Here is a 22,852-nt window from a genome sequence, read left to right as displayed (position 1 = left end):
CCAATAATACCCTAAACTTTTTAATGTATTTTATTTAACTTTTTTTCTCTCTATCATAATTATTAGGGGTAATTTTGACAAAACAACAAAAATACTTTCTTGAACTTTGAAATATGACACTTAAAAAGAAACAAATTTTTTTCACAAAAGTGACAATTATAAAGGAACGGAGACTTCTCTCATATTCTTGCCACAGGACTCTAGAGATAAAGGTGATTAGTTTCTTAAAAGACATTCCTAAAATAAGTTAAGAGATAAGAAACACTAAACCAAAGAGTGTTCAAATTCCACACTACCACTAGACTTGTGAGATAAAAATTTTGGGAGGAAAGGGAGATTCTTTTAGGCTAAATAGACTTTTTAAACGATATAAACTTTTTAACCAAGACCTAAAATAGATTAAGTCACAGACCTTTGACTATAAATAAGTCATTGTCAATAGTTCTTGGTGGTAAAAGAAAGCTTTTGCTTAACATAATCAACTAAGAATTGAAGTCAAGCTTGTTGAAATGAGTATTGACCAAAGACAATGTATCTCAAATGCATGTTGAGCAACGTCTCAAAAATTGTTGTCAAAGTTGAACTTGCCAGCCAGCCAGCCATAATGGACTGGAATAAATGCTGAGATGAGATCATGCACTGGAATAAATGCTGAGATGAGATCATGCATGGTTTCAACTTGCTAATCAAATAGTATTGTATTTGGTACCTCTTTTTCAAAACAAAATAAAAAACCTTATCTTTTGTTTTTTTAAAAAAATTACGAAGATGTGCGGTTTGAGGGCAAAACGGGGATATCTAAACCTATCTAACACAAAGAACAAGTGTTTAACATGGAAATCGAGTTTGAGTACGGACAAGATAAAATTGTACTATAAAATCAATGAAATTGAAGTTGCTATTGCAGTCAGAGACGTAGACACAATTGACTTGTTATTGCAATCAGAGACGTAGACACAATTGACTAAACATAATTGAACATACATCGTTATAAAAGATCGTATTTTTATTATTTGAATTTTGTATCTTAATTCTTTTGAAGAAGGTTGTTCTTCTAACCATCTTTTAGGTTTATTAGTAAGGACTAATCCAAATAGGTAACCCTCTTTCCCCCCTAAAAAAATATTTTGATAATTTAAAAAAAACCTATCTAACACAACAAACATATGATGCTGTTATTCCTTAACACATCATGCAACTAAAAAAGCTTAACCAACTTGACAATGGCTTAGAAATAAAATTCTCTATGCTGCTCAGCTCCAAAGACTCAATATTTCTACTTAAGATTGTTGTTTCTTGTAAATACTCAAATCCGCATGAGTGTCGTTGTAGCGCTGGCTCAGGTAGTCGCGACATAAGATAGGAGGAAATCTACAACAACAAAAGGAGAAAATGTAAGACATTTTATGTTTATACCACGCGAATCACATTTCCAGTCGCAACATTAAGGTGAGATCGATATTTCCAAATCACATGCGGTTGGTTACAATTACATTAACATTGACCGTGTTTGTTAAATTAACTTACTTGGGAGGGTTAGTTTCGGATTTGCAGGTTGGCAAGCATTCAACTAAGCAATCATGACTAGGCTCCAAAAAGTAGGCAATCTGTTGAACAAGATATTATCGCGATTTTCAAATGATTAATATGAATAATTTAGTAGAATTATTATAACACACGTAAAGTGATTTAATGAATTTCTTAATGTGTGCGAAGAAACTTTAAATGAAAATTAAGAATCGAAAGGGGAGGATGAAAATGTTGAATCAAAAGAAAGGTAGTATTTTGGGCTTACAGAATATCTCTCTTGACCGTTTCCTAGAACTCGGTGAAGTGTGGACCTGAAAATAAATGCAAATCAAATTGTTGATTACACAATGAAAGCTATTGACCAGTTTTATAAATTCCTCCAAGGATAGAAATATGTATTCCCCGATCAAGATTGAAAATACGACAAGGTGAGAAAGATTTCTTACTTGAAAACACCATTGCTCCAGCGCTCAAGCATGTCACCGAGATTCACTACAAATGCCCTGCAACAAAAGCAGCCAGTCAAATAATGTAAGTACTTCTGAAGAACAGCGTGAAAAAGTAACAACTTATAACTCGTAGCAGCGTATTTCAAGTCTAGTCGAAGCTCACAACTTGGTTTAATACTAGATATATTGTTGCTCACAAAAATTTTAAATTTTAGAAATATATTGTAACAGAAGGACTAACCCCTTCAAAGGTGACACATCCTCCCATTTCTGAGGTTTAGCATCCCTATCCTTGCATATCTGCAGCGAAAGGCATTAACGTTCATGGTTACGTAACACTGACATTTCGAATTGAAGACATTTCTAGTGTCTCATACCAACATGACATAGACACATGTGTACATTCAATTATGAGTCGACGTGTCAGTGTTGTGTGCGGTGTCTGCTTGATAAGTTTTTAATTAATTACAACATATATTTGTAATCTCAAATGAAATATCAGTTGGATCCTTACTTGAAGACCTGAGACATCATCGGTTGCTAGCAGTGTAATTAAACCAAAGTCAGTATGAGCTCCTGCTCCGAATAGTCCTTTCGAGGGATCCGAGATTTGACCTTCACAAAATATAAATGAACGGAACTATATAATTTATCCTTCTAATTATACAAGCTACAATAAAGACACCAAGAACACGGACTCAGTACCTCCATAGTGCAGCAAACGCAGAGTTGCAATCGGCTCTCCAAGCATTTCAGGTTTATCGAAAAAATCAACATCCAAATCAAGTGCAAGGGCTATTATCTTCCCAACCGCTTTCCCAACTTCTCTGGATTCCCCAAATAAATAAAACAGTTAACCGAAAAAAAAAGAAGACAAATATGTGAAGACAAATACGTGAAGAATACTAATAAATGTTAATCATAATATACTACTGCACAAGTTGACTCCGTTCTTCGAAAAACCACGATCATATTCATTTTTTTCTTTAACAAAACAATGCATATATTCATTTTTTTTCTTTAACAAAAGAGTGCAAAAGCAATACATGTCGAACCAATACATCTCTACTATGTTCGTGCAATCATATTCAATTGACGTGGTTGCAGTTTCAATTCCAATGTCATTTCGAATACGTAAACAACCATGATGTCATGGCCATAACCGTGTCCGTCGACCATTTCTAAAACCCTAACAATAATACTTACAAGAAATGTTGCATCCTATGAAGCACCGACACTAACTAAGGACAAGACACAAGACACTAACACATTGACACCGACAATACTTCGAGAAAATTGAACACAATCACATGTGTCAGCATCAGGACACGTCTTCAATTTGAAGTATCAGTACTAAACATTGCATCTTAATCTTATGATAGAAAAATAACATCAATGATACTTACAATGCCTCTCTATGAAACTTCTCCATAGTTTCCCTCCATCCTGGAAGAACATCTACACACCAAAACAAAACAAAAAACATTAAACCAAACAAAAAAATCCAAGAAAATGGAATACCAATTACATAAAAATCAGATTTTTCTTCTCAAAAACCAAAAAAATTGATTCTTTTTACCTGGTTCAGGCCATTTATTAGTCCCATAAAAGGGTTTACTTGATTCTGGGTCATCTTCATCTACTTCAATTCCAATATAAAAACCCTCTTTGTAATCCCCTACTTGAAAAACAGTGAAGAAAAATTTCAAAAAAAGTTTCAAAAAGATGAAATTTTTATCTATAATATACACATGCAACAGAATCAAAAGTTTAGTACCATGAAGTTGATGTTGAGGATCAAGTGTTTCATCAAGAACAGGTGTGTAACCTCTGTGTTTTTCATTTCTCAAAATCTTCATCTTTTCCTTTAAAGGAAGAGAGAAAAATCTCTTGCTTTGTGCAAAAACCTCGTCCATGAATTCCTCGCTTATTCCATGGTTTACAACATAGAAAAAACCAGAATCCAAACATGCCTTAAAAATCCCAAAAAAAAAAAAAAACATAAATTAAGGTTAATGTTTGAAAAAACAAAAAAAAAAAAAAACAGAGTAAATTGACCCAAGTTGTTTTGTGAGAATGAAAGAATTTACAAACCTGTTTGAGTAGATGAACGGATTGGTTTATGTTGGGATTGGAGAGGTCGATGAGATTAAGGATTGAGAATTTTGTTGGGTCAGAAACAGGGGCTTGTGTTTCATTGCTCTGTTTTCCCATGTTTTGAAAATGGAAGAAGAAGAAGAAGAAGAATGTAGAAAAAAAATGACCTCACGAAAACCACTTTGAAATGGCAAACACAAATTAATGAATGGTTTTCTTATATAGCACCATAACATTTGCCACCATTCATATTTGTATTATTTTATTTTACTTTTTCATGAAAAAAATAAATACATTTGTTTTTTTTTTTATACTAAAAAAACAAATTTTGTTATAGTAGACATTTATTTTAGTTTTTTTTATCAAGACATTTATTTTAGTTTTTTTTATTAATTTTAGTTTAATCCATGTTAATAATATTAATTGATAATTAGACCATTAAATTCAAAGCAAAATGAAAAAATATAAAATAAATTATGGTTTATAGTTTGTTTTTAAATATAATAATATTAATTAGTACATAGACGACTGAGTTGAAAAACAACTGAACAATATAAGAGAAACAATAATAAGTAAATTGATTTTTAGTTATTGTTTTAAGCCGACTACATCAACTATGGTCGATCATCAAGAAAGAGTTTTGTTTTTTCTATAACCTTTTCAGTACAAGAGGATTATCATTCTAATGATCATAAAAGATCTCAACTGCAAGTGCATCCAACGAGATTCTTCTAATTTCACGGTTAACAGGTTTGAAATTCAATTTTATTTCACACTTCTTCCTCACATATTGATTTGAGCGTTGGAGTGCTAACCTTGCTTGTCCTCTCCACTCCACCGCATCAGAAGCTAGGATTCGCCATGACCGTCGTTCCTCCTATCATTTCTGGTGCCAGAATGGAATAATTATATATTTTTAAAAGTATCTCTCATGTGAAAATATTGACTTATCAAGTCAACAAGGTCTAGGTGACAAACCACCTATTTGGGTTTGGGTCGTCCATGTCAACTCTCATTGCGCATTTACTTAGCAAGTGTGGGAGATGACGTGTCCCCATAACTATTGACTAAAGTAAATTGTCCCCCACAATTCAAGGAAGATGAAACTTACTATCTCAAGGTTTCCTAGTCATGAGCCGGAATAGGTTATTTTTTGGTTCTTTGACCCAGACTCAATGGGTCTGTATAAATATCTCAGCCCTAGAATTGAGAAAAGGATCGAATCATTCATCCAAAGAAACACAAATACAAAGCTTCTTACCACTATGCGTGAGCTAAACCTAAATATTATCAAAACACTATATGCACCACATTCAACCCTATAAACACAGGGCTACACTCATTGTACTTTTTTAGCAAGTACAATTATTGCCCACTCTGGGGCCTGGTAAAATGACCTGAGCCTTGTATTTGAAGATCAAAATGTTGTCCTCCTCTTCAATCCCTTCAAATATAGTGAACAAGCAAGCAGAGACTTTGGTCGACAACAGCTTCGACGACGACCACGAGGCCATAACAGAAATGTGTGTCGCTATGGACAATTTGCATTGGTATAAGTAGACTTTTGGAGACAACGTCTTTAAGCTCCAACATTGCCAAAATGAGGCCGATCCCAGAAAGGTGCTGGAGAAGAGCTTGCACTTTTCGTGAATAGATATGGTCTGACTCACACACATGATATTTTTCTTGCACTAGCCCCTTAAATCATACATCATGGGACCTAAGCCCAACATGTGGTGTAAATTTCATAAGGTCAAGGGAAACTACACTAAAGACTACTACCAACTCAAAATTGATCCAACAACAGTTGTAACTGATTTTTATTCATTCATTATGATCAGAGGGTGTCCTACAAAACCAGGAGATGTAATGGCCACAATCACATCTCAAAACATAATATTTCTACCATTACGCCGGTCAAACAAATCAACACACGCATAAATCAAGTCACATATTATGAACGCATGAAAATTGGTGACATGGGAACCCAACACAATTCTTAGAATTCCACCAACTTCCGAGAAATCAAGCCACATACTCCCTCCATTCCTATTTATAAGGAAATTTTAACTTTTTAGATTCATTAAATAATTGATATATCTAATTAGGGATGACAACGGGTCGGGTCGGATGCGAGTTTCACACTACCCAAATCCGCACCTAAAATTGGCACCCGAACCCAAACTCAAACCCAAAAACTTTTCGTATGGCAAAATGACACTCACGCCCACACCCGTTGGATTCGAGTTTTTTCATCCAAACCCGAACCCACAACAAAATACATTTTTCCTACTTCTTTCCACAAATATATATATATATATATATATATATATATATATATATATATATATATATATATATATATATATATATATATATATATATATATATATATATATATATATATATATATATATATATATAAACGGGTGTGATTTCAGGTTTCAGGTATGGGTTTCACACTACCCGAATTCGAACCAAAACCTAGTCAATTCGGATTTTCACCCGTTAACTCAGGTTCGGGTGTGGGTTGACCCCGCGGATTTGCGTCTGCTTGTCATCCCTATATCTAACCTATATATAATCTAAATACACCATCTATTCAATGAACTTAAAAAGTTAAAATTTGCTTATAAATAAGAATGGAGGGAGTATTATGAATTCCTGGAAATTGCTTTGAACTTGTGCTAGAATTTGGAAGACTTATGAAAAATATATATATAATATACTATCTACGTAAAATAATTTATCTCAAGTGGACTTGAAATACAACCATTTTATTATATTCCTCAATATTTAGACGAAAACAATTTACAATTACTAAGTTTGAATTTGATGATTAGCAAGGTTGAAAAAAGCACCTCTCTTATGCTTAAGCTGAGAATAGCTTCCTTGTTCCACAATCTTACCCTCTAACACATAAGCAATAGAATCAAGCTCTTTGATTGTGTTAAGCCTATGTGCCACAACAATGGTTGTTCTTCCTACCATAATCCTATCAAGTGCTTCTTGCACAACTTGTTCTGATTGTACATCCAAAGCACTTGTTGCCTCATCAAGTAGAAGTATGATTGGATTTCTTATTATAGCCCTTGCAATTGCTATTCTTTGCTTTTGTCCTCCTGATAATTGAACTCCTCTTTCTCCACATTGTGTTTCATATCCATCTTTCAATGATCTGCATCACCAAAAAAATACACGAAATTTGATCCCAGAGTTTGTCAGACCATTCGGACACCAAACACGTTTTTATTCAGAGATATTGGTGTTACAGAATATAAATAAATGTGTATGAATATTGTAAATACTGAGATACCGAGTATGATGCCTAATCATAAAAAAAAGTATTTTTAGAAAGAAGAAACTTACGATATGAAGTCATGCGCGTTTGCGGATCTAGCGGCCTCGACAACTTCATTTTCATTTGCATCTTGTTTACCAAACAAAATATTATCACGTATGGTACCAGAATATATGACAGGTTCTTGACTTACTAATGAAGTTTGTTGTCTATACCAATGAATATCTAATTCTCTTAAATCCACATTATCAATTCTCACTGATCCTCTTTCAACATCATAGAATCTTTGTATCAATGCAATCACTGTTGATTTTCCACATCCACTTTTTCCAACTAGTCCAATACTTTTTCCTGCCTTCACTTCCAAGCAAAACTTGTTCAAAATTAGTGTCTTTGCTCTACTTGGATATGAAAAATCAACATTCTTTAACTCTATTTTTCCACTCATTTTTTCCAATTTTATTCCATTGTTTTCTTCTCCAGCCTAATCAAACAAATAACAAATGGATTAGTCGATAAAAACATATCGTTAAAATCAAGGTTTAACTCGTAAAATCATGTGACTTTACCTAATTTTAGTATGAATTTTGAGTTAAATAATTCTTAAAATCGTATGATTTTACCCTAGTTAATATGTAGTAAATTCTCAAAAATTAGACATAAATCAACATGAATTTAACTCGATTTTAATTGTGTTTTTTTTATAGTTTTAACTAGGGGTGGCAAAAACGATCATACTCGTGGCCTTTAGGCTCGCTCTGCAAAAGCTTGAAAAAAACATAGCAGTTATACTTGAGGGTGCGGGCCTAAAATTTTGCTTTGTCCTGAAAAAAATGGACCGGATCGCAGCCACTGCACATCTTAGGCCTAGGCTTGCAAAAACCCGCAGAAAAACGGGGTGGAGGCAAACATATTAAAGGGTGCTGGCCTAAAACATTTGTTCGCCCCGCGAAAAAGAACAGGCAAAACAGGCATGTCCGGCGGACCAGATCCGTTTTGCGACCACTAATTTTAAATTTTAATGACTTTAAAACTTAGATACATTACATACCTTAGGAATAAGTGATTGTCTATCAAGAATTTCAAACACAGAAGCAACAGCAGTCGAACTTTTCGCAAGATCAGAAGTCATGCTACCAGCTTCAGCTATAACTTTTCCAGTACTAACCAAAACAAAAAATGTTTTAAACACATCACCAGAAGAAATTTCTCTCTTTTCAACCAACTTTCCACCATACCAAAAATCCAAAGCCCAACACATAAAAGTCACACACTGAGCAGATCCCATACCAATCCCAGCTAGCCATGCTTTCTTCCTAGCTTCCATCCTCGGCGCCTCTTGCGCCTCGTCGAACAGTCTCAAAACTTTTGTGATGCTTCCGAATGAAGTTACAATTCTGTGATTATAAACCGCCTCGACCGCGATCTGCGTGCTTTGGTTCTGCGCCTTGACGAATTTAGTCGAAAGCGTGGAGAGCAAAACCTTTCGCGTGTAAAAACAAAGTATTGTTAGCGGTTGGACCGCGATCATAACAAGAGCTAGCTTCCAAGCTACGACAAGTCCTATGATCATCGCGATTGTGACGGACGAAGCCGTTTGAACGAGTAAACAAACTCTATCAGCAACGAGCGATTTCACCATCGAGGCTTCATTGCTTAGCCTCGAACACAATGATCCGCTAGAATTTTTTTCTTCATCGAACCAAGCGGTTTCAAAGGTTAAGATTTTCTCCAACATACACAATCTTATCCTTTTTGTTAACTTTGCTCCCATATATGCAAAATTGTAGTGTTGTATGAGATTGAGTGTAACCGAAGCAACCGATAGACAAGTGAAAATCAACGAATAGTTCATGATTCTGTGTTTCATTTCTTGATGACTTTTAGCGAAAAAAGCCGAAATCATGCCACCGATTGTTAACGCATACAAAGGTTGAATCGAACCAAAGGCGATAGCCGAAAGTGTTCCAATGAGTCCTTGTTTCCATTCGGGCGAATTCAAGAAAAGTAACCTCGAAAATGACGGCGATGAATGAGAGATTTTAGATATGGTGATTGCATTAACATCATTAGGTAACGGCGATTTCGGAAAGTTTATGGCAGGACTCGATTTTGCGGTGCTTGATCTACCTGCACTAGTTCTTGCTGCAGAGAGAAGAATGGTTTGTTGTTCTTGAATTTGATCTTGATCATCATTAATGCTTAATTGTGATTGTAATTTTGCTAATTTAGCATAATGGCCATTCGGAGTGTTGATGAGTTCATTGTGCGTGCCGGTTTCGATGATGCAACCATTACTTACAACTGCTATTAGGTCTGCATTTCTGATTGTTGATAGCTTGTGTGCAACAACCTGTTTAAGTTCAAAAAAGTGACTAATATTAAGGGTTTGTTTGGATAAATAATGTATAAGTACTTATTATATGATAAGTGCTTATAGCATATACCTTACTATATAAAAAATGAATGATTGTACATACCAAAGTAGTTCTTCCCAAAGAAGCTTGATCAAGAGCATTTTGTACCAATAATTCGGATTCCGAATCAAGTGCACTAGTAGCTTCATCAAGTAGAAGAATCACTGGATTTTTTATGATAGCTCTTGCAATAGCTATTCTTTGCTTTTGTCCTCCAGATAGAAGTGCACCCCTCTCTCCAATCTAGTTAATTACAATCAATTAAGTCAATAATTACATGTATAATCATTGAATAACTGATGTATCTGAACTATATCGATCAGATAAATATATCTGATCAGATAAAGTATAACTTACTTTGGTTTCATAACCATCGGGAAGCTGTCTAATGAAATTATGAGCATTAGCGGCCGTGGCAGCAGCAACAATCTCATCAACAGTCGCATCATTTTTCCCGAACATAATATTCTCCTTAATCGAAGTCCCGAACATGGCATGTTCTTGACTCACTAGTCCCATTTTACTTCTCAACCATTTCAATTGCAAACTCTTTATATCAAAACCATCAACCTTAACAACACCTTCATTGGCATCATAGAATCTTTGAACCAATGCTATTACGGTCGATTTACCACTTCCGCTCGCACCAACTAACGCAACAGTTTTTCCCGCTTCGATTTGAAGATTGAAATCATAAAGCACAATGGTTTCTTGACGCGTAGGGTACGTGAATTTTACGTGTTCGAAATTTAAGTTTCCGTTGATTGTTTGTAATGTGATTCCTTTTGTTGTGTCTTCACTGTCAATTTCTGGTGTTCTGTCAATCATTGAAAATATTCTTGATGCTGCAATTGATACTTCTGTGAAGTATTTCAAATCTGGAAGTACCACTCCCAATGATCTAAAATTTTCACCATTAATTCAAATTATTAGAATACAAATATTCATATAAAAAAATTATTTGGCCCACAAATTCTTACTCAGCTGGACAGAAGCGAATATTGTTAAGTTGAATGTCATCATCAGAATTCAAACTTTAGTATGATATATATATATATATATATATATATATATATATATATATATATATATATATATATATATTTGGCACATTACTGAAAAAGATAAAGAACAAAACATTTGTGAAGTGATTTGATTCGATTTGTATCATGCACATTTTTTTATGGAACTAAAGTGATTATTTTTTAATCACCTTTTCACTAAAGAAAATCATATCAATGGATGATTAAAAAATAAATAAAGCTAAATCAAGTTGGTTACTTTATGTTTTAACTCTACTAAATTGAATTAGTCACTAAATTGCACTAAAAAAATTTACATTATTTTATAGAAAAGGATTTAACTATGCTAAAGTAATGAGATGAAACGTGCTTTATTAAAGAAGAATAAAGTGTGAAATCAAAAAAATATTTTCACATATAAAGCCTCCTATAGTTTAATTGCACAAAATTTTATTCATAAATCACACATATAAGAGCAGTCTGTTATTAATTATATATAGAAAAAAAACATATTCTAATATATGACCTTGCATCATGAGTGAATCTACTTCATCAAAATTTCTAAATAATTTATTTTTAATCAATAATTTAGATTCTTCACTTTTTTTTATTAAGTGAATATATTTTTACTTTAGAAAAAGTCAAATTTTGCTAAATTTATTACTATGATTAAAAAATGGAAACTAATGATAAAGAACTTGCATGATATATGATTTTGAATATAATTTACAAGTAAGAGCAATTTTTACTTTTTTAATTTAATTTTGAAATTTTAACAAAAAGTCGGTTTATAAAGGTTAAATCAGGTCTAACATTAGTTTTAGAATATTATTTAAGTTTATACTATTAAATATCAGTTGAATTATCTACTATCAAATTTACTACTATCGTATTGATTAATGATATGAATGAATGTATGATAAGAATATTCTATCTAAATTTTAATATTTGTACTCATAAACAATTAATCACAATCGTTTGATCATTAAAAATATTTGACTCTAATCATAATAATTTTAAAAAATATATCTACTGTTTTTTGAATTATAATAAAATTTTATTGATTAAAAAATATATATATCTACAATTAATTGTGATTTTTTATCATTAACAAAAATTGAAAAGATAGAGATGAGATAGAATAAAAATACTTACAATCCACTCATAATGAAGCAAATTCCAGCAGCATAAATTCTTCCACCACTCTCTCCTTTATACATAACCAAATGACTTCCATACCAAGCAAGAAACCCCCAAATTGCAAAAGACAAACCAATGCTTCCAACAGCAAGACCCTTAGCAATGCCTTGTTTTATTCCAAGCTTTGAAGTTCTATCTAATATTTCTGAATATTTCTCCATTGTTCTCTTTTCAGCTGTGAATGAATACACTGTTTTTATTGAGCTTAATGCTTGCTCAACAATTGCATTTGCTTTTCCATACTCTTTCATTGATGATTTTGATAGGTAGATTAGGTATTTTCCATATATCATGCCAGGGATTATGAGTAAGAGAAGTGTTGGAAATGCTACTAATGCTAATCTCCATGAAAAGTATGTTGCAAATGCTATCCCTGATATGAATGATGATGATTGCATCAAAAATAAGGGAACCTATGTGAAATATCAAGATTGAAATTAGGTCAAATTAATAATTAAAGTATAAAAGAATAGAAGGTTATAAATTAGGTCAAATTAGTCAAGATAGAAAATTATTAGTGTATAAAAAAGAAAATTTACATATTTTAAATTTTTTTTAAAATTAAGCGTAAAAGACTAATCTCTCGGAAGGATTAGTGTTCGGGGCTGATTTAGAAGACTGAACTCAGAACCTTGATTATTAAAAGAGATATTTTTTAACATTATATCTCTTGTTGCATATGACGCTACGCTAGTAATTCAATTAGTTAATATATAATATGGTGTATGGAATTATTAAAAGTTAAGGTGGAAGAAAAGGAAATATATATACCTTTTCACTTAGGACTTCTTGGATTAGATTAGTGTCCTTTGATATGCTATTAATGATTTCAGAAGTATTTGTTTCTTGTGAATCAAAAAAACCAACTTCTTGTTTAAGGACAGCTTCCAAATATTTGTACCTAATTCTCAACACTTGCCTTTCACTTGTTTTGCTCCAACAATATCCTTCTGCAAAAAACATCAAATCAATTTATTGATATTGATTAGTCTCTATTATAGATCTTACATTGTTTGAAGTTTCTATTAATGGTTAATTTAGTATAATTGATCTTCAATATTAATCACATTAAGATGTTAGTTGATAGATGTAAAAGCCTAATGAGTGGTTATTGAGATGGGTTATGTGATCTAAACCCTAAATAATACTTCTACTCGAAATCTTTTGATTAAGGATTTAATCGATTCAATCATAGTTAAATTAATTAAGAAATAAAAAATAAGAATTACTTGAATCAATTACGATTGAATTTGACATAATTAGGTAGTTTAGTTGTTAAAATTTTACATTTAAAAAGTGAATAATTAAAATGTCGCAGGTCAATAAAAAATCTTTGCATAACTATCAACTGAGTTGACTTAACAGAACGAAGTAACTAAATTATAACTCACCATTTGAATGGTTTGATAAATACACTTTAATAAGAAAGATTCTTTTGATATTCAGACTTATACTATTTTGTTGTTAAAAAAATGTAGAAGACTAAAACTTGGTAATAATGCCTAAATATGCTTGTTAAAACTTTCAAATCTTTGACCTCAAAAATTTAAAGAAAAAAAACTAAATTTAGATTACCTAAAAAAGCCACAACCATAGTTGTCAATCCCAAGTAGACAAAATATAAGCTGCACTGCAAATAATAAACCAAAAAATCAAAATTAAATTAGAAAAATAACAAATTCTCATTAGAAGGCATATAATTAATGAACTAGTTAATCAAATTAAGTAAACTATGATTAACAACTAATTACCTTTTCAACCTCATTCATGGAGTTAGTATCACTATTATTATTATTAGCATAACCTAAGCTATTCATAATACGGCTAGCAAAGAGAAGCAAAACATTTGTTGACATTCCATCTCCAATTGCTCCCAAACCACCCATCAACATTAAAACAACATCAATCCAATCACTATATCTCAAAATTATACTTATTGAACCTCCCTCTTTTGATTTCCTCACCTCCCCCTCTTTTTTAGATTCCATTTGGAGATCAACCTAGCTAGCTAGCTAGCTAGCTTCTAGGAATCAACAAAGAAGAGAAAGTGAGGGAGAAGTGAATTATATGTAAAACATATTAGTTGTTTAGTTATATATAGAAGTGTTAAGTGTGAACCCATAATGTATGCATCATTGTAAAGACTCAAAAAGTGTGGCATGGCATATTCTATGAGAAAACACAGAAATGAATCATGTCATAAGATATAACCTAAAGCTTGATGTGACATTATGGGGTTGTTAAAGATGTTTTTGTGTTTAGCTTTTCTGATTTTTTTAATGACAAAAATATCACATAGAACAAAGTTCTATGATACTCCAACTCAAGCCCTTACAAGTTATAACATGTCTTTGTTATTAAAATGTGTTAATTTGTCACAATAGTGTTGGGTTTATAGGTTTAAGTCTACCGTAATTTATAAATTTATAAATGAATAAAACGTTCTGATTAATGAGAGATAATTTGTATGTTTAATGATTTAAGATTTAGGATAGAAATGCGGTATTTCAATCTCTTATGATATAATAAATATCTATTTTGTTGTTGTTCAGAATCTCCAAGAAATTTTTTACTTACAAATTTTAATTATAGATATTTATTGAATCATGTATTGGTCACTCAAATAATAACAAAAGTATATAATAAAAAATCATTATAAGATAATATCAAAAAAAAAATTATTATAAGTGAAAAAATTCTTTTAATTTTGTGTGAAGTGTGTACTAATTTTAATGATGACTTAATTTTTATTGGAAAATCTAATTGATATTATTTTTTTAAAGAGTTTCACAACTTATAAATACATTTTTACATTCACAATGCTCAAACTCAAAACTATAATCAAATTATTGAGAATAATATTGGTATTTTATTTGTTATTTTTAAAAAAAATTAGATACCATCTAAGTGCAGGGTTTATTCCGGAGTTTGTGAGAATCATAATAATTTTAATTTTAATTTTTTAGTTAAATTAAAAAAATCTTTTATCATCCCAACCAAGTACTTTTAAACTTATTTATTATTTGTTTTTTAGTTTTACATTTTCCACTAAAAATCTCAAGAGGTTTTGACATGTGAAATAACTTCCCCTTTTGTCCAATTTTGGAGAGAAAGAAGATCATGACAGAGATGTTCAATTTGGCATGATATTTGTACTAGTTCCACTTTAATTTATTTTTATTAGTTAGTTGCACTTATTTATTAATTAATACTCTATAATTTGAGTTCACTTTGTTGGCCATTGTCGAATTATTGCCAACTTTTTTTGCTTTTTAATATTTTACAAATATGGTCATTTAAAGTCATAATTGTCATTTACCTCTGCCCGTGATGAGATTAAATATTTAATACACTATAGAGCACGTGGGAATCAAAATGTGGATCCATTTTTTTGTTATTTATTTACTTTATCAAATCAAAATATACAAAGTCTAGCTAGGGTATCTTTAAATCAAAATATACAAAGTCTAGCTAGGGTATCTTTAAAATAGACCATGTTGAAATGAGTTCAAAGTTGTTGAGTTAGGAATAAAAAAATGAAGGGACATATATAATGGGGTATTAAAAAAATAATACAAGCAAAGATGAAAATAATGACAATGCAAACAAACCACAAAAGATGATAGCCATAAACAAATTAATGATATATGATATATGATATATCATGGCATGTAAGTATTTTTCAAAACCACTTCTAGATGAAAACTAGTCTTAGTGGTCACATTGACTTCACAAAGAAAGAAAACATATCTCCAAAGAAAAAAATACTCCATTTGTTTTAGATTTTAACTTATATTAAGAATTGTAGTTAATTTTGAAAAAGAAAAGGAAATTGAGAGTAATTTTATAAAATTGTCTTTTTTTATAACGTTGAAAAAATAAATTTAAAGAATTCAAAAAATATATATAGTACTAAAATAAATATTGAAGGATATAAAAAAACAGCATTGATAATTTATTGAAATAGATTAAACGGTATGATTGACGGTGTAAATTAATTTTACACATGCCATAAATGAAATCACATCATAATATCATATAAGTTTGTTTTTAAAATATAGCATTGAATGTTTATATATTATGATTTGATTGAAGTTGTGTGTAAAATAAATTTAATTATGAAAGTATTTAATTATGAAAGTATTTAATTATGAAAATGTAAAATGACGTATATTATATATATTATATTATGTTTTAGTACAATTTTTTTTAAAAGTGACTTATTATAAATAGACATAGGAGATATTGATAAAGGAAACTTCGTCTAGGAATGTAATCGGTTTGGTTTGGATTGGTTTTTGGTCAAAAAATGTTTGGACCGATGATATTCTCATCAGTTTGCTTTGGTTCAATTTATTTATTTATTTATTTATTTTTTGAATCAAATAGGGATATATTATTAATTCAAAAAAACAGAGAGAATACATGGTGATCGCTTACGATCCAGCCAACCAAATAAAAAGCAAAGAGAGCTATGCTAATCTAGGCCATGTAGGCAGCCAAATGGGGTCTAATTTTCGTAGACATCCAGCCTCTATAAACTATATTTTCAATAACACTATCTTTAGTATTAGCTATGGTATCCTGTTGAAAAATCTTTCTATTTCTATGAATCCATACCTCATGGATACATTCAGTTAGAGCCAGTTTCAACAACTGGGCTTTCCAACCTTTCTTCTTAGTAGAAGCTATAGCCCATTGCATTTCAAGGGACCATTTACCAGGACTATGATCTATTTCTAACCACAATAGCACTGCCTTCCAAATATCCTTGGTCACGCAGCAATCAAAAAATAGGTGGTCTGCTGTTTCATCTGCCATTGAACAGAGACTACAACAACTGTCTTGAATAATTCCATACCGAGTGAGTCGATCTTTGGTGGCAAGCTTCCCTTGGCATAACAACCAAAGAGTGACACACGCACGAGGTCTAGCAACGTTATGTTTAAGCATGAATCTCCAGTTGACTATGATATTGTCTTCTAATATTCCTCTATAGATACTTTTCATCTGAAAACGAGGTCTTTGGAGAATAGTGTTCCAGCTGTGTTGAATAGTCGGGATACACCCGACCTGCTGCATAATCCCCTTCATCATCCAAGACCAGCTAGGCTTACAAGGAATAGTTAGAATGTTATCATTTTTTAGATAATACATGTGGATCCATTTGACCCACAAGTTATCCGATTTTCTGCAAATATTCCAAAGGCATTTCAACAAACATACCTTGTTCCAGACAGCCAGGTTGATAACATCAAAACCACCCTGGTAGTATGGTTTACATACAGATTTCCAGGCCACAGGACTCCTTTTCTTTATTTCCATGCTGCCAGCCCATACAAATGTTCTGCAAATCGCTTCGATTTTTTGAATGACAAACTTTGGAAGCGGGAAGCATTGCATCCAAAACTGACCTATAGAAAAAGAAACACTTCTCACTAATTGAAATATGCCAGCATAGCTAAGTAGCTTGGATGTCCAATGCTTAACTTTGCCAAGAGTCTTATCAATCAATGGAAGGTAATGAGCAATGGAAAGCCGCTTACTTGACAGGGGAACACCTAAGTAACGGAAGGGGAGAATACCTTCTTCAAAATTGGTGAGCATTTTCAGATTCTGCTTTGTACTTTCATCCATGCCACTGTAGTACGCCTTGCATTTTTTAGGATTAATAATCAGTCCCGTGGAAGCAGAGAAGGTATTGACAGTTTGTAATAAGAGGTTACTTGACTGCTGATCACCTTTACAGAAGAGTAGTACATCGTCTGCAAAAATCAAGTCAGTAATGCCTAGCTTTTTACAATTGGAATGATGATGGAAATTGGGATTTTGTTGCATTTTGGTGAGAAGTCTATGGAAATATTCCATCATTAGCACAAAAAGCATGGGGGATATTGGGTCTCCTTGTCTAATTCCTCTACGAGCTTTGAGGGGTTTAGATATACCCAGTGGCGGAGCCAGGAATTTTAGATAGCCTGGGCAAAAACTTTACATCATTGATTATTCATATGTTTTAATTTTCACACCCTATTTTTAATAATTTTGCCCGTAATTTTGCCCCAATTTTGTCTAAAAATCGACTATTAAATTGGGAGAAGTACAAAGAAAATAGGGGTTGAGCCCGGGCGCATGCCCGGGCTAGCTGGGCCTTGGCTCCGCCCCTGGATATACCACCATTTACGTTGAAAACATAAGCTACATTAGTAACCACTATCATAATCCAATTAATGAAGATTAGAGGGATTCCAATTTCATACATAATGTTTTCAAGAGCAGTCCAGCTTACCATGTCATATGCTTTTTGTAAATCAAGTTGAAGCATAATTCTTGGTGTGCCTCCTTTTCTGCTATACCCCTTGATAATCTCATAAGAAAGCATAATGTGGTTGTGGATTATTTGGCCAGGCACAAATGCAGCTTGGTTCAGGCTGATCACATCAGGGAGCACTTTTCCAAGTCTTGCTGTCAGAATTCTGGATATAATCTTGTAAAAGGTGGAACAAACGGCAATTGGCCTATAGTCTTTGACTGCTTTTGCTTGAGCATGTTTGGGGTTGAGAGACACAATAGCAACATTGAAGTTATTCAGGATCCTCCCATGAGCAAAAAATTCACTAACAGTTGCAGAGACATCTTTTTTAATGATAGGCCAACAAACCTTATAGAACTTAGCTCCATAGCCATCCAATCCGGGGGCTTTAAGATCACCCAAACCTTTAAGAGCATCTTCAATTTCTTTCATGGTTACCTGTTTCACAAGCATCTCTCTCTTCTCACCATTAATTTGATTTCCCATTCGCATTGCTTCTATATCAATATGTTGAAGATTTTGATCAGCTTTGCCCATGAGATTCCTGTAGAAATCCATGACTTCAATTTCAGTAAGATGCTGTTCAGTTGTGTAACTACCATCAGCTCGTTGAAGGATGTTCAGTCTTTTAGTCTCTTGTCTCGATTTGAGATAGGCATGGAAAAAGGCACTATTTCCATCTCCTTTCCTGAGCCAGTCAATTTTGGTCCTCTGCAGCATGATTTTCTCCTCCAAATCATTCAACTGAATAATTTCTTCAGTCAGCTTTTTGGCCTTATCAATCAGGTCCACATCAAACCTATGAGAGATTAAGTCATCTTGGACATCCTTTAGATCTTTTCTAGCCCGAATCAGATTAAGCTGGACATAAGAATACGGCTTGTGAATGTTCTTCAAAGGGTTTCTAAGTCTCCAAAGTTTATTCCATAGCACGCACATGGGAGTGCCACTACTATGGAGGTGCCAGCTTTTACTAACTGTTTCCTGAAAACCAGCAGCATCAACAATGCTATTGTGGAATTTGAACGAGCCACGCTGTGCTTTATTAGGCTGATTTGTTGCCAACAGGAGCATAGAATGATCTGAAATACTTGGAGGAAGAATGGTAAGGTTTAGATCACTAAATTGTTGTAGCCATTCAGTATTTGCTAGGAGTCTATCAATGCGAGAATAAATCGGGGAGGAACTCTGTTTGTTAAACCACGTGTAGTAGTCGCCTCTGCTGTCCATTTCATGTAGATCAATGTTATCCATCATACTTTGTAAGTCTTCATATTCTTTTTCCATCACCAAATTGCCTCCTATCCTGTCTTGAGCTTGGAGAACATTGTTAAAGTCACCAATCAAACATCATGGGCCAGTCTGAGTAAGATTCAATTGCTCCATATCATTCCATAAACGTCTGCGATGTTCAAGTTGGTTAAGGGCATAAATCGCTGTAAGCCAGAATTTCAGGTTTCCCATAAGGTCATATATCCCACAATGGATAGACTGACTCGTGCTCTTAATATGTCTAAGCTCAAGTTGGGTGTGATCCCAATGAATCCAGATACGGTCGTTAGCATGCGAATCGTAATTATCCAAAAACTGTCCCTTGAGGTGGAGCTTCTGTCTAATCTGATCAGCTTTATTCTTTTTCACTCTAGTTTCTAATAAGATGCAAATGGCAGGTTGAATGTTAAGAAGGTGGGAACTAACCTCCCTTATTTTGCCCACTTTATTCAGTCCCCGTAAGTTCCAAGACACTAACATGTAGGATTTGAAGTGGAGGCAATTGGCTCAGCCCCAAGAACTCCAAAACCATTCACGCAGGTAACTCCAATTGATTCTGCATAGAGAATTCTTTTCCCCTTGTCTCTAGTTGGCTTGTTCACAGCAGTCCAATTCTCCAAATTACTCTCAGCTGTTTCTGTATTATGCTTAGGCATCTCTTTTGGTGTAGTAATCAGTTGCTGATCAGGCTTTGTCTCAGGCTGGATCTTAGGCTTCCATATCTTTTTCTTTGGGATTTCACCACAGATATGTCCCATCCTATCGCATTTCTCGCAAAATTTGGGCTTCCATTCGTATTCTACCGGTTGTTTCACCTTCTTACCATCCTTGTCTTTGATTGTAATTTCATCGAACAGCTTGCGTGTAATGTCCACATCCACCAGGATACGCGCGTACGAGACCCTGAGTTTTTGTGCAGTGCATTCATCCGTCACTAAAGGCACACCAATTGCACTTCCAATCTTGCTCAAGCTCTTAGCCCCCCATAATTGGAGAGGGAGTTGGGGAAGCTTAACCCAAATTGGTATTGTTCGCATCATGTCTTGCTTAAGATTGAAATCAGGCCTCCACTCCTTAAGAATCACCGGAATGTTGCGAAACGTATACGGACCTTTCATCAAAACCGCTTCCTTATCATCATGATTCTTAAATCGTAAGATGAAATATCCATCATCGTGGTAGTAAATTTGGGGAAGTTGAACAAAGTTCCAAACCCTAATCATGAAGTTTTTCACCATGTTCATGCTAAAATTCTCACCCAGAACATATAGAACAAGAGCATTTTCCCAGAACTGGATCTCTGATGCCGTATCTTCATCGTCAAATTCAACTTCCATACTGTCATCATATTGCACTGGTGCCATATAATTCAGTACCAATCCATTTGCAGGGTTGCGATTATCTTTCAACACATCCACCCAGAGTTTGCAATCATCTGCTTCGTGCAATTGAGGTTTAGGAGTAGTGTTCCCTGGCATAGTCAGTGTAGGCGATTTCCCCTGGTTCTCATCTTCCTTCGGCTGCTCTGTGGTAGCTGGAGTCGCCGGTTGGACCACCGGAGACGTATGACTCAACGGCGATGGAGGCACCGTAGCTTTCGGACGCCCGCGTCCCCTTTTCGTCATCAGAGAGCGTTTTCGTACCCTTGGATTTTTTATTTATTTATTTATTTATAAATGGAACCGAATCAAAATAATTGGTTTTGTTTGATTTGGTTTGGTTCAGCTCAATTGATCGATTTAGAATTTTTTTTCTAAATATTATATTCATTCATTTATTATCCATTATCGTATTTTTTTTGTATTTTATGATATTAGTTTTTAAAATAATACATTTCATTCAGTTTCTTTCATGATCTATTTTTTCAAACTAATTACAAGTTATTCTTAATTTATATGAAACAGAGACATATTTTGTTTGCATATTGAAATAAATTCACTATCAAATATAAAAAATTGACACTTGAGATCAGAAGGTTGGGAAGATAATTGAAAGCTTAACAAAAAAAATACAAAAATAACAACAAAAAATTTCCAAGGAAGTTCCGGAAATTTCACAAATGTACCAGAAATTTGTTGGATTTACCTATTTAATGTGCATGATGAGTCATACCAGATATATAAAATTTCCGGCACCGGATATTTGAAATTTCCGGTATGAATCACCAGTTAATATTAATACCGGAAATTTCAAATATCCGATACCGCAAATTTACCGTATATTTGAAATTTCTGGTATGCTTTCATTGTATAAAACTACTGGAAATTTTAAATTTCTGGTAAAAAAAAAATACCGGAAATTTCTAATTTCTGGTACTGGGAGGTCTTTTTTTTAAAACTTGAATAACATAAATGTCGGTAAAATATCAAACCGTCTTAATATATAAATAGAATAAATGTCATACTTATCTATCATTACAATATCTCAACAGTTTCTACATCCAAAGAAACATTCTTCCCAATGTCTGACTTTCCTGTCAGTGCTTCTCAGTGTCTAAACCGACCCGCATATGTTGATTCCCATGCTTTTGTATAATTAGAAAAATTATTCCTCCAAGGATCAGTGGTGGGAGGCAATAGACAATCGGGTCTCAACTTTATCTGAACCCAGTGATTACTGTTGACAAAACCAACACCAATGATTGTATGTCGACTCGTGTATGAGGGTGGAGCTATGAGAAGCGGGAAAAATGTTATCTTCATTAACATGGAAAGAAAAACATATACAACACTGCATTTAGAAGAAACAGGGTAACCCATATCGGGAATCGTCATCCATTTCTCCTTACCCTGAAAACCCAAGTGTTTTACGACTAATGAATTACTAACATCAGAGACAGTGTCATAGAACAACTTGAAAAACAAATCTGTGTGTTGCTAGATTTGAGTATGCAACTGTCTTCGAACATCATAACATGCATCTCCCCCATCCTAATAAAGATGAAATACAACAGAAACCACAATTTCCATCCGGTTCAACATCAAAAATGTCATCTACGCCTCTTTCATACTTTTCATAGTAAGATACGATTTATTGGTCAAAATTTGGGGTCTTCCATTATTTAACAACCCTCCAATTCGAACGTGCGAGAACCGTGCCCTCTCGCACTCTTCGATCAAAGAGTTATTAAATAGGGGCAGTTGTCATACCCCAAATTTGCACCCTCTTCGAAAATTCAAAATTCATTTCAAAACTCGGATATTATAAATTTTTTGGTTTATTCACACTGACAATCTTGGGTTTTATAAATATTC

The 22,852-nt window shown here is 33.3% G+C and overlaps 2 protein-coding genes across 3 annotated transcripts; both read right to left on the bottom strand.

Moving 5' to 3' along the window:
• Window positions 1-988: 988 nt before the first annotated feature.
• Window positions 989-4,279, bottom strand: LOC131594292 (2-oxoglutarate-Fe(II) type oxidoreductase hxnY-like). 2 transcript variants are annotated; one of them, XM_058866379.1, is made up of 11 exons: window positions 4,074-4,279; window positions 3,757-3,952; window positions 3,559-3,660; window positions 3,386-3,437; window positions 2,685-2,806; window positions 2,494-2,594; window positions 2,221-2,279; window positions 1,977-2,033; window positions 1,796-1,841; window positions 1,528-1,607; window positions 989-1,371 (listed from the first exon to the last, which is right to left on the bottom strand). In XM_058866379.1, exons 1-11 carry the CDS (start codon window positions 4,191-4,193, stop codon window positions 1,281-1,283), a joined length of 1,026 nt encoding a protein of 341 aa, XP_058722362.1. In that variant the 5' UTR covers window positions 4,194-4,279; the 3' UTR covers window positions 989-1,280. The 2 variants fall into 2 exon arrangements, with proteins under 2 accessions (XP_058722362.1, XP_058722363.1); XM_058866380.1 differs by having other exon boundaries at window positions 3,559-3,657.
• A 2,517-nt stretch (window positions 4,280-6,796) lies between these two features.
• On the bottom strand, window positions 6,797-14,084 carry LOC131598684 (putative ABC transporter B family member 8). Its single transcript, XM_058871271.1, has 9 exons — window positions 13,768-14,084; window positions 13,592-13,646; window positions 12,788-12,966; window positions 11,972-12,429; window positions 10,152-10,695; window positions 9,858-10,037; window positions 8,429-9,730; window positions 7,446-7,861; window positions 6,797-7,254 (listed from the first exon to the last, which is right to left on the bottom strand). Exons 1-9 carry the CDS (start codon window positions 14,002-14,004, stop codon window positions 6,897-6,899), a joined length of 3,729 nt encoding a protein of 1,242 aa, XP_058727254.1. The 5' UTR covers window positions 14,005-14,084; the 3' UTR covers window positions 6,797-6,896.
• Between the last annotated feature and the right edge of the window lie 8,768 nt (window positions 14,085-22,852).

Source organism: Vicia villosa, linkage group LG4 (genome assembly GCF_029867415.1).
Source record: "Vicia villosa cultivar HV-30 ecotype Madison, WI linkage group LG4, Vvil1.0, whole genome shotgun sequence".
Taxonomy (NCBI): domain Eukaryota; kingdom Viridiplantae; phylum Streptophyta; class Magnoliopsida; order Fabales; family Fabaceae; genus Vicia; species Vicia villosa.
Note: the sequence above shows the minus strand (reverse complement) of the source record. Positions and strands in the feature narration are given on the sequence as shown.